This window comes from Myripristis murdjan, chromosome 7 (genome assembly GCF_902150065.1).
Source record: "Myripristis murdjan chromosome 7, fMyrMur1.1, whole genome shotgun sequence".
NCBI lineage: Eukaryota > Metazoa > Chordata > Actinopteri > Holocentriformes > Holocentridae > Myripristis > Myripristis murdjan.
This window is the reverse complement of record NC_043986.1, coordinates 30,434,852-30,446,996: the sequence shown is the minus strand read 5'-3', so window position 1 is coordinate 30,446,996 and position 12,145 is coordinate 30,434,852. Positions and strand designations below refer to the sequence as shown.

Genomic DNA, 12,145 nt, shown 5'->3' with positions numbered 1-12,145 from the left:
ATGGATGTTTTTTTTTTTTTTTTTCTCAAACACGGCTGTACAAAATTAACATTTTTCCAAAGTTCATGAAATATGAAATGATGAGGTCGCAGTTGGAATGGGACACACGGGAGTGAAACCCACCTGATGTACTCCTCCTTGTTCTCCTCGGTGACCTGGATGTCTCCTCCTCCAGGTTTCAGCTCATGGGTTGTGATTTCCCCCAGGATCTCCTTGTCAACTGAGAAGAACATCTCCAGACCGCATTCCTCGATGTTGTTATCCCTGCAGAGCAACACCGACAATTACAGCTGCATTATTACAACAGCAAGTCCAAATCTAACCGCCTCACAGCTCCTATTAAATGACATCCATTCATAATAGAGCATTCACAAAATGTAAATGTCAGCCTGGTTGTCTAAGTTTGGCAAATGCAGGAGAAAGGCCGGCAGGCATACAGGGTGTTATGTAACAGCAACCAAACATTGCAAAACATGATATTTTTGTTTTGTCGGTGGCTTACATTTCATTTCTACAATTCATTAGGCTACAATCAGGCATGTGTACAGTTAAATCCACAATCTCTCGAGGCTGGTGGCAATTTCCATTCAACTGCACTCATATTACAGAGCCTTTTGTTGTTTACACCAGTTTGCTAGAGGATGTTATTCTTTCCATTTATAAAGTAACCAGGGTGTCCTCAGGTTTCATCATTCTAAGACTTATTAAGATCTTTTTAATGCCAGATTGAAACACAAGACAAATTTGGATGTGTGTAAAACTGAAATAAACATGACAGTAAAAACAACTGCAGATCTATTAGAATATAGGACTGCAGGACAGGGCCGATTTTTCACCGGACAAATTTGACCTGAAGTGTATTACCTTATTACCGTTTTCATTTTCAGGTGCTGCAGACATCCTGCATATGATATTACGTTATATTAAATGTATATGAAGTGGACAGTTTCTTGATTTAACAAGGGGGGTTGTTAGGCAGTTAAGCTTCTTTTCTAATTTTCCCTTAAATTGTCCCTAGAGTAGCTTCAAAATTAGAAAAAAAACATTACACTTATATCGAGTAAAATATCCAAAATCCAAGAAGCTATTGTTTTATGGCTGCAGCATTACATCAAATACAAAGATCAGCATGTCTTGTGCATCATTGTGTACACATTTCCCTGGAATTCAGCAGGACATGTTTGGTATCTTTGGAAACCTTGATCTCCACTAGAATTTGAAATAAAGTTCTGTAGATTTGAACAAAGTTCAGCTGTGCAGAAAGCATTTGTAATGATGAACCCACTGATGGGACTAGCAGAGCCAAAGAGGTTAAATGTACACTTCACAACAGTGCTAGATTTATTTGAACTGTGCTTTAGTGTGGGATGCTACTCCCCTGAAACTGACTCGACTCGTGGCTGTTGCATACTAACTTGATCCAGATGAGAGAGTTGTAGAACTCTGGGTCTATCGACTCCAGGTCTTTGAGGGCCCACGGCTTGTTTAGGATGCGCTTGTAGAACGGCAGGGAGAAACCTGTGTCGATGAACTTGCCGTGGAACAGGGCCTAAGGGACAGAAACACACAATTAGAAATATTCTGGTGCTTCTGGTGTACAGGAGCTGCGGCTCAGAATACTGAGCAAGCGCTAGAAGGAAGTGAATAGATAATGAGACAAGAGATTACACAACTGTACATTACACACACGTAATTATATTACAGTTTAAGTACATGGTACATGAAGGCATGAAGAAACCTCATTCCAGTTCTTACACTAACAATGAACAAAAAAAAATCTCTGTGCAGTAAAAAAAAAAAAAAAAAAAATCTTGGATACATTGCTGCATTGCTCTTTATAGCCATACTAAAGTAACTTCAACTAAAATTACTGACCATGGCGATGAAGCGTCCTATGAACTTGAAGTACTTGAGGTGGTCGGGGTTGATGTAGGATGCAGGGTTGATCTGCAGACAGTAGTTATCTTTCCCAGCGTATTCAAACAGGCAGTACATGGGGTTCAGAACCTCATGGGACAGCAGGAAGAACCACTCCCTGCAGGATGGGACAGAGCAACCATTAGCAAAGGAAAAGCAAAAATTTCCACTGGAACTGAATGGGGACAGCACTTTATTTAACATTAAACTGAACTTTAGTAGAGTGTTGGATTGTACAGTTGCCTTGGCATTATCAGTCCACATGATGGTGAAATATCTTATTTAATCACGACTGTATATAATGTATTTCTATCTCAATACTGTATTTGTATCTCTCCATTCAATTACAATCACCTATGTAGTGCAGCAAAACTTGTCCCAAAATAACACTTTTAGAGCATAAACAAGCATGAACAACGAGATTACACCGATAGAAAAAGTAATATTGATAAATAAATAAGTAAAGATAAGTAAATGTCAATACTGAGATATTGTATTGAGGTACATATATTGTGTTATTTGATTTTGTCCACATTGCCAAGCCCAAGTTAGAATTTGATTAAATGGAGTGGTAAGTGAAATGAGGCAGATGTTCTTAAGTATCTTTTGCTGAGAATTACAGTAATATTGACAAAATTTTAACAGAGTCTCTGGTGAGACATTCTCTTTATGAGAATGAGGTGAAGTGGACGAGTAGTCATAAAGGGGAGAACTTAACAAAATTTAGGTATGATGAAAACAATGCTTTTGAATCCTGGAACAAACAAGGAAAATCTGCCCAATGGCTCGTCTGACTGCCCAATCAGAGCAACTGCGTTCATTCAAATGGTAATTTGCACATTTTTAAGCCTTTTCTGCAAATTCAGACTTAGGATACGGGTGTTTTAATATTTTCCAAGTGTAAACTCCACCTTGCTCAAGTGTTTGGCTATTATAATACCTTCATAACACAAAGACTTCTAGAGCAACTCTGCAGAACAGCTCTCTGCTAGACAGACTAGGCCTTGGTAATTGATACCATGCAGACATCCTCAAACAGACAGTACAAACAGTGGCTCCAGGGACAATAGCAGAAACTACTCTCTGAATAACAGACCCACAGAGAGAAATAATGTTCTAACATAATAAAATTGAAACTAACTGCAGGCAAAGTCACAGTCGCACAAATACTGAAAGGAAATTTCTGCTGCAGAGGAGATGGCAAACACAAGCAACACCAGTGAGGAACACAGGGACGTAGAAGCAACATAAAAATTCATGTACTCAGTAGAGGCTTCCATGACGGGAGATACTTGAGGCTTGGGAGACAGACACACAGACACACTCAAAAAAAATTACGGTTAAGTCACTTAGTCCTTGCCTGGCAACGCCTCCATAGTCAAGTCCTTCTTCTCCCGGGAAAATGATCCATAGTCTTCTGCGCAGATCCTGGGCATTGAAGCTCATGATCTAAAAACAGAGAAATTGTTTAGCTTGGTGGTTAGTGTTACACAAGCATACCTGGTGCATCATTTAAACTCCTCACAAACTGGCAACATTAAAGTATCCACCAAGCCATGGGTGCACTGACTTTCACATGCAGCGAACAGACACCTGTCTTTATTACACGGTGAAATATAAGACCTCAGTGACGATGCCCGTCTTCCCACCAGAGACAGTGACCTCCATGTGACGCTGTTGCTGCTGGAGGTCAACTCACCTGCTGGAAGGAATCCTCAAACAGGGTTTTTCTGGTGACGGTGATCTTGATGTGTTGAGGCATTGACAGTTGCTGGAGAAAAGATAAAATGTCAGAAGTGGTTTAGCAGTGATATGTGCTTTCAGCCGTGACATGAAAACAACCTGGCGTGCCAAAATGAATTCACTTGTACAGGAATCAAACCAAGAGTTTGTTACGGTTTGTTAATAAGATACATAGGAGAGCAAGACAAGACGTCACTGATATGAAACACCATGTGCTTTTTGGGTCAGATTTATATGATTGTTAGCGTGAGATAATTTAAAGTACAGTTAAGAGTTCATGATGATCTTTCTGGATATAAAAGACTACATCACTTGTGAAAATTTGGCTTTTATGTCTGAAATTCATAGTCAAGGTTAAATTTTCCCAACAGATTGATGGGTAGATTGAGTACTTTATTGATCCCCAGAAAGGGAAATCACACTGATGAATAATGCAACTACAATGATAATGTATTAACAATAATACAATGAATAATTACTTTTTCTCATCAAATAGAGCTCAATAAAGAACAGCTGTAGAAAATGATTTTCTCAAGCAGTACACAATATGAAATGTTTCTGAATTCACCTATAAACAACCAATGAGAGGACTGACCATCCAGTCAATTCCTACACTGATATGATACCTACCTGGCACCAGAATCTGAAGTACTGCACTTTGGCTTTGAAGTCTCGAACGTATGTGATCTGCGGTCCGTTTTCACTGTGAGAGAGGGAGGAAGTGAAAGGACAAACATATGGACAGGAAGAGACACAAATTAATATCTCTGTATACTCAGGCAGCACTACCATCAACCTCATCGTTTAAAGCGGACAAGCTTCTCTCAGGGAAAAAAAAAAAAAACACAATGTTGAGATTAGAAACTTGGACAGATGGAAACAGGCGGATTTAGGGAGAGCAACATGTTTTGCTACATTAAAACAGCTACCAACGTGTATCAGACCAAACATGCATATCAACGGCTCAACAATGTTTCGCTACAACCCTAAAACATGTCTGCGTTGCAAACGAGTTTTATGCTTGTTGCTGTTTTCCATGCCCTCATAGCTCCTGCCATAGTAGTCCAGTAATTTTAGGCCAAAATTGGGGTCAACCTAGGACAAATTGCAAGAGAAGCAAACTCAACTGACTTTGTATCCTCAGTTTGTCCTGAGTGAGGGGGAAAAAGTCCCAAGGAATCCCATTGGTGGAAAGTTTTGAAAATCACCTATATGTGACCATATTATGCCAAGAAACACCCTTTTTAACACACAGGGGAAAGGGGTTCAAAATTTTACTTTCAGATATCACTATAAAAATTCACAAGTTGATTACACACACAAAGACAAGAAAAAAAAGTCAATTACAAGTTCTCTGAATTATTCTGTTTACACATGCATATCACACATTATCTTATTTGATATGCACTAATAAGGAATATAAGGAATTAATGCCAGAAGAGACATTTAAACAGTGAATTAAAGGTTACTATACATATAGTAACCTTGAATTAAAAGGTTACTATATAACAGTAACCTTTTAATTCACTGTGTTAAAAACAGTGTTTTTTGGTAATATGTAGTCATAAATAGGTGATTTTCAAAACTTTCCACCAATGGGATATCTTGGGACGTTTTCCCCCTCACTCAGGACAAACTGAGGATACAAAATCAGTTGAGTTTTTTTCTCTTGCAATTTGTCCTAGGTTTTTTCATAAAATGACTGGACTATAGTGGCCAAGGAAAATTTAGATGAGGAAACAACAAAGCTTGATTTTATCCTATTGGTTAAGTTTTCACTTGGTGGTGGCACAACCAAAAAAAAAAAAAAGTTGCACTCCTTTCTATTATGTGCCATCTCTCTCTTCCTCCCAGGTCTCCTTTCATGTGTATAAACGCCTTAAGGTTAGTAGGCCAGTGAGACTGTTACGCAGCTGTCACAGTGCATTTTGTCACATTCCTATCTCTGCTCACCAAACTGGTTTTTCTACCACTGGGAGCACGGCAAAAGCAGTTCAAAACTATTCTCGAGACACGCATGAGTCAACATAGGTGTTGTATCAGTGAAAAAGACAAGGGGAAGAGACTGGAAAACCCATTAATCACAACTAGATGTTCTGGGTTACAAAAACGTCAGCAACATTCATGACTAGCACTAAAAATCTGCTTTCCATTAAATCTGCTGCTTGATAAACAGTTTTCAGTCACTACTCAGTTTTGGACAAAAGCACATTGTAAAGAATTTACAATGATACCGTTTCTACTGGTATCAGCTGGCTTACTTGCCTCCTTTGTGAAACTGTGACTTTGTTTGTGTCCCTCACAGGCAGCTGGATCTGTAACGGATTTGTGTGCGTATGTGCAAAACAGTTGTTGATGTTGTAATTCTATTAGTGAGTGTGGATAAAGGTCATCGATTACTTAAGGTCAAATTATATTTCTGCATCACAGAGACTCAATAGCTACCCCATTGGTGTCTGTGGTTCCTGAGTGCGTAGCCACAGGGGCTGCTGCTTTAGCTCACACCTCTTCAAAAACATGCATGTTGGGTGATGCATGACCATAAAAACTGTTTGATCCCCTTGGCAACTTTGTGCTTTCTTCACTGTGCTTTGGTTGATTTCTACTCATAATAAAGCCAACAAGGAGCTGGCTGAAGAGAGACAAGCTGAGGTGGTTTGCATACGTTCATTTGTAAGATACCTCATCCACAAATTATAAAGACTGGTAGATTTTAATAAATTGGGTCTGGCAAACATGGGTCTGGACACAACTTCTAAGTCTGACATTCTCTGATTCAGATGCATGTTGGTTCAACACTGATGTATAGATCAGCCTTGAATGTCTCTTTAACAAATAAGCAAAGAGGAGTGACAATCCAATGATCTCAAAGTGCTGCGGTGGAGAACGTACAGTGATGACTTCCCAGTGCGGGGGTCAATGTAGGTGGTGGTTCTCCTGTTGTGGTCAACAAAGTAGGGAATACCGTCAACCGTGAACCTCATCTCCCAGCCCTCTGGCAGAGGCTTCTCATTCAACAACCTGACCAGAGAAGAGAGATAAAAGTGACATAAAACTTAAATTGCTGGATCGATGGCAGCAGCTAACCGGATGCAACCAACAAAGACAAAATGGGTTGATAATTCCAATAGCAATAGCAATAGCAGCAGGGCAGCTTTTTATGAAGTGCTGTTACACTACAACATGAACGATCGTATTAACAGTAACAGCACAAACACTGCCAAGACTGGAGGTTCATTAGCAACATAATCTCCAAACTACTAGAAACTTATTGACATGACATGCTTCTTAACAACTCGTCCATTATCCACTGCTTCCTATGATTCAGAAACACAGACTAATAAACACACACACCCCTGTGTTCGCGGGTCCTCCCATTGTGTTGTCCGCGTAGGATGATGCACAAAGTAAACCCGGCCGTTCGTGTCTGTTCTCTTCTCTGAAAACACAGAGCAAACCATCGGTCGAGCCATCAGCATGTCACACATTTATCACACACGTTTATCATCACAACTTCACAAGATTAAATGCTGCTCTGGAAGCTTTTTCATCCACCAGGAAAAATAAATGTGTAGAGGAAACACTATTCTACCGATTTAATTTGACTGATGTCAGAGTTCTTACCCCATCCATGTGGCAGAGGGCCCAGAGGATCAAACTCCTTATTCTGGGTGGCTGGGACCTGGTCTTGCAACTACAAAGCACACATTGAGAACCACTTCAATCACCAAGTACATTAGCAGAGAACAGTTTGTCTTTGTCACTATGATATAGAAACACACAGAGTTTAGTTTTATTTTCATAGGACACTTTGAAGTGAAGGTGATTTGGGGAGTAAGAACCAAGTCTTTGTTCAAACTTACATCCATCTCAGATAATCTGATCAAAGGTGGACAGCCAAGACAGTGTTCACACCAGCTGTTATCATTTGTCTCAAATGAAACTTTATTCAATAACTTTAACCATACATTAACAGGAGTACAGCAGTTACAAAGAGGAAGACTCACCCCAAATATGAACCTCTGGTTGAACTGCTGCATGGCGCCCTGCAGCTGGCTACGCTGGTGCTGCCACTGCTCGTAGTTCCGCACTGTCTCCATGGTGGGGCGCTGCCACGTGGTGGTCCGCGTGATGTGGTCAACAAAGTAGACCCGGCCCATTGGGTCGACACGACGCTCCCAGCTACATGAAAAAGACGATGAGGACAGAGAATGGGAGAGAGGAATGAGAGACTAATTGGTTAATATACATTAATATAACCTTTTCAAATGTATTGATTTATGATCTCACTACAGTTTGAATGTTGAAACTGCTGTTTGCTGGTTTTTGAAACTCTTTCCTTTCCACATTGTTTCAGCAATACTGTTTCTGATCCACCCATGTTAAAGTCAGTGAAGTGAAATGAGACAAAGAAACAAAAAATGACAACACAAGCAAGTTAATAATAAGAGAAAGAGTCAGGAATGTGTTGCCATGGCCGACACAGTCCACCGGGTCCACGTGACACTATCGGCTCAAATACAGAGTGGGACAGGGACACAACTTGGATAAATACAACACTCACATCTCAAAACTATTGTGAGCTGGTGATGTCGTTAAACAGAGGAAGCACAGATCTAATTGCATTCTGCTCCCGGTTAATTATAGAAGACACACCAGCCAATAAACAAAGAAAGACAAACAAACAGAGGCATTAGTGATGTGACTCATGAGCCAGGCATGTCCGATGTCATGAAGCCAGTTCGTCATAGTCAGAGTATCTGTGCGACAGCTGGTGATCCCGGCTAACCGGCCTCACAAAGGTGCTTACCAACAGGCTCAACCAGGGAAACTTCCACATGAAAGTGGCGGTACTTGGAATAAACAAATATGGCCAAATATATGCAGCTTGGGCATATACACAGCAGTGGATTTCAGATTTAAGAACTATTGACCCTCACATGGGAGTTACAACGTTGCAGCAACCAAAGTAATTTGATTCAGCAAGGAAAATTAAATGGACTATAATCACACAATCAGAATATTAACAGACAAAAAAATAGTAGAGCAAAATAAAACAGAATTTTTTGGTTATGTAAGTATATGCTGCTGCCAATGTCATCCGATTTAGTAGACTGTAAAATAATATAGGGGAGACATGAGTTACAAAGATGTGAAGTTTTTCTCTCAAGAATGAATACATGAACAATACAAAAACAACCTAACAGCTATAAATATCACAACCCTATTAAGGGCGGTGATACAGTGAGCCCTACTCACAAAGTCAGCCTCATCTTCCCCACGGCTGTGGTGATGGAATATGATTGTACTTTCAGCACAATTAATACGCAATAGTGAGGTAGTAGTAAGTACTTCTAACTTTAGATAAATACTGTGAACTCCTGCTATTTCATGGAGGCTTTCTTCAACTGTCAGAGTGGGGAAATGACCTGGAAATGCTACAAACATTTATTATATCTGTAACATAATATATCATCATGGCAAATAAAGAGGTTCTGATCATCTGTAAACACTGTTGAGTAGGGATGCAATGATTTATCAGCCAGAAAGATTACACGAGTCAAATTACATAATCTATGCACCAATAACAAATCTGCAATTGTGTGATGGACGTGACAAAACGTTAGCCATGGAGGAAGAAGTAGGGCAGCCAGATATTTGCTATATATGCAGAAACTTCAAACTGTAAAAAAAAATAAGTTAACCTAACGTGGAGGCTAGGTCTACATGACAAGTTACGTCATCAAGGCCAAAATCTATCTTTGTAGCGCATTATTGTGGTCTCAGGCGTGTCAATGTGCCAGCCCAAATAAGGGATTTTCTGTTGCTGCTGAGTCAAACATAAAAATGAATATGTGAAACAACTGTATTTGACTATACTGTGGACTGTTTTTGCTTTCAACAGTTCCTCTTTTATGCATGTCCATATTTCTAAAAGCTAACTATGTTTATCTAACATTCCAGGATTTTGTGATTCTGTGATGTGAGGATAGCATCTGCACCATAGTTAGCAAATTTTAAAATATTTAGTACCATATTATTAACTTTGTCTTATGACAAAGAACGATTGACAAACACAATCCAAAAATCCCTTAATTTTTGCCATTGAGATATAATCCCACAGCCCCAAACTGCACTTCAGATGATTACAGGGTTTATACCTCACTCCTTTGTAGAGTTTGGAGGCAGTGGCCTTCACTTTGAATTCAGTGACAATATGTCCATCTTCACATCAAGATGCAAACACCACATCTAGTTTATAACAACCCAGATAAGCCTTTGTCCCAGCTGTGAACAACCTGGATAAAGTCCTGGGATAATTAAAGTGGTAAGAAGTGATTTATTTAAGGGAGATCGAAAAATGCAAGACACTGGGTTTCTCAAACTACTAAGCAAATGAGGTTGAGATTCAGAAGTGATCATGTGCAGGCTAGCTTACTTAGCCAGCTACATCACTGGCACAAGGGCACAGGCAGAAAACATGGATACATGGATACTAGAGAGCTGCTAATTAATCTGAAACTGTGACAGCCACAGTGCATGTAAAGAGACTATCATGACTTTTATCAGGATTTAGGTCAACATCCAGACTACTGTGCACAAAGTGCCATGATGTAAAACACTTTTACCTGACCTGATAACCAAGCACACAAGAAGCAGGAGCATCAATGAAGAAAGACAAAAGAAGACCAGGGGAGCAGGAGGAGCTATTTACCCAGGAGGCAGTGGTTCGGGTCGTTCCCACGTCGTTCTTTTCTCCACATGGTCAACAAAATACAACCTGCCATTCTGGTCCACCCTCTGTTCCCACCTACATGCAACAGCAGCAAATTAAAAGAAGGAAAAGAGAAAAAAAAATTAGGCTGTTAAGTTATTTTTAGGACACAAAATAGACCTGAGTCTTTTGACTACAGAGGCAGAAAATATTTAGCTAAGGTCAGCTTGTTTTCATGTTGATGAGACTATGATGGTTCAGAGGGGGTATTTATAGTATTACAGTCTAACAGAAAGAAACCAAGGAGCGACAACAAGAGGGAGAGAGAGGCACAGTGATGATAACAGTGCCTGTTAGAACGCTGGTCACGACTGCAGGACGCATGTGAGATTCCCTGAGGGGCAAAATCACACATGTAACCACTGTTGGGGTACATTTGGAGGACAGAGCTGATTTCTTTCTAGTCAAATGCAACCTCTGGTGAAACACGTGGCATGTTAGCATTTATTATAAAATCTGAAATCAAGAAATTCTCTACTCTTACACTGTTGTCATTTCAGGCTGAACATGCTGCTCCACGATCACCTTGGACTAAATGACTTTTCATCTTCATAAGGTGACACAGTGACAGATGCTCCACTGAATCATCTTCTTATATATTATGTCTGTGTCTATTGTTCATACCTTCCCATGGAATTCAATGTAGCTTTGAGGCTATCAGCCAGTACATGCTTCTAAAATATTCTGGTTGTATAGTTTTTTATTGTCCACAGATTTTGTAGTTAGTGTAGTTGGGATGGTATGGAAATTATCCTTCTTAGCCAGAATTTGCGGAAGTATGTCAGACAGACTGCAGCCAAATAGCCCAAACAAGATTGCTCCTGTAATAAATGGCAGATTACTGAGGCAATTTTTTGCACTTTGGATAAGCCACATTTACAACAAGAAGGCGCTCAGTGGAATGCAGATCTCCAACAAGGCTGCATCTGGTAGTTACAACCACGCCCACTGCCATGCCCCATTGAAGGCGACTGTCCTGAGAAATAAATCAGTTCTTTGCTGACGCATGGTGGCATTTCCGATGCCCCTTTCAGCCAATCACTGTGGAAAGTTGATCAGTATCGCTGTGACCCCATGAACGACCTCTCTGACAGGTTTTGTGATGTTATGTGGATGTGATTGGAAACTGCGACCCCATGTGTGCTAAGCCACACCCACACTGTAAGGTAAATACAAGGTCAGAGGGCAGGCTAAGGTCTTGTGATGTGACTACCAGGACTGGAAATTTACAGGACAATATTCACTGGACCCGACTGCCAGAAGGGCATTTTGTAGTTTACTGAGTAAGAGAGAAACAGACCTAAATGAACCGCAAAGCAGAGAGTTTGCCAAAACGCCCAAATCGCTGACAACAGGCAAAGAGCAGTAATGTGTGCTGAGGCATATGACTTGCATAATCATCTAATAGCTCAGTCAGAATAAAAAAAACAACTTCTTGCCTTAACATGTACAATAGTAGCTGCTAATTTACTAGGTTGAGATGAAAATTTAGGCATGAGGGAAGAAGGAAGAACAAAACCTGCTGTAAGGCCTGTTGTGTAAGAGTCAGACGAATGAATAACCATCGTCTATGAGCTGCTTTTTGACCAATATGGCAACATTATTGTACAAAAAAGGATTATCAGAACAAAAACATAGATACCACCTAAGCCTAAATAAATAAAAATGCAAGAGATTATTACCTTAGGAGTCATTCAACATTTTTTTAAA

At 40.0% G+C, this 12,145-nt stretch overlaps 1 protein-coding gene across 1 annotated transcript in view; it reads right to left on the bottom strand.

Moving 5' to 3' along the window:
* Positions 1-12,145, bottom strand: part of itchb (itchy E3 ubiquitin protein ligase b) — a 34,984-nt gene that overhangs the window by 6,853 nt on the left and 15,986 nt on the right. Inside the window, exons 9-19 of the mRNA XM_030055175.1 lie at positions 10,376-10,471; positions 7,668-7,842; positions 7,285-7,354; positions 7,015-7,099; positions 6,553-6,681; positions 4,291-4,363; positions 3,617-3,688; positions 3,278-3,366; positions 1,876-2,035; positions 1,416-1,549; positions 124-264 (exon numbers count right to left, since the gene is read on the bottom strand). Coding sequence (XP_029911035.1) covers positions 124-264; positions 1,416-1,549; positions 1,876-2,035; positions 3,278-3,366; positions 3,617-3,688; positions 4,291-4,363; positions 6,553-6,681; positions 7,015-7,099; positions 7,285-7,354; positions 7,668-7,842; positions 10,376-10,471 — 1,224 coding nt within the window. The remainder of the gene's footprint in view (positions 1-123; positions 265-1,415; positions 1,550-1,875; positions 2,036-3,277; positions 3,367-3,616; positions 3,689-4,290; positions 4,364-6,552; positions 6,682-7,014; positions 7,100-7,284; positions 7,355-7,667; positions 7,843-10,375; positions 10,472-12,145) is intronic.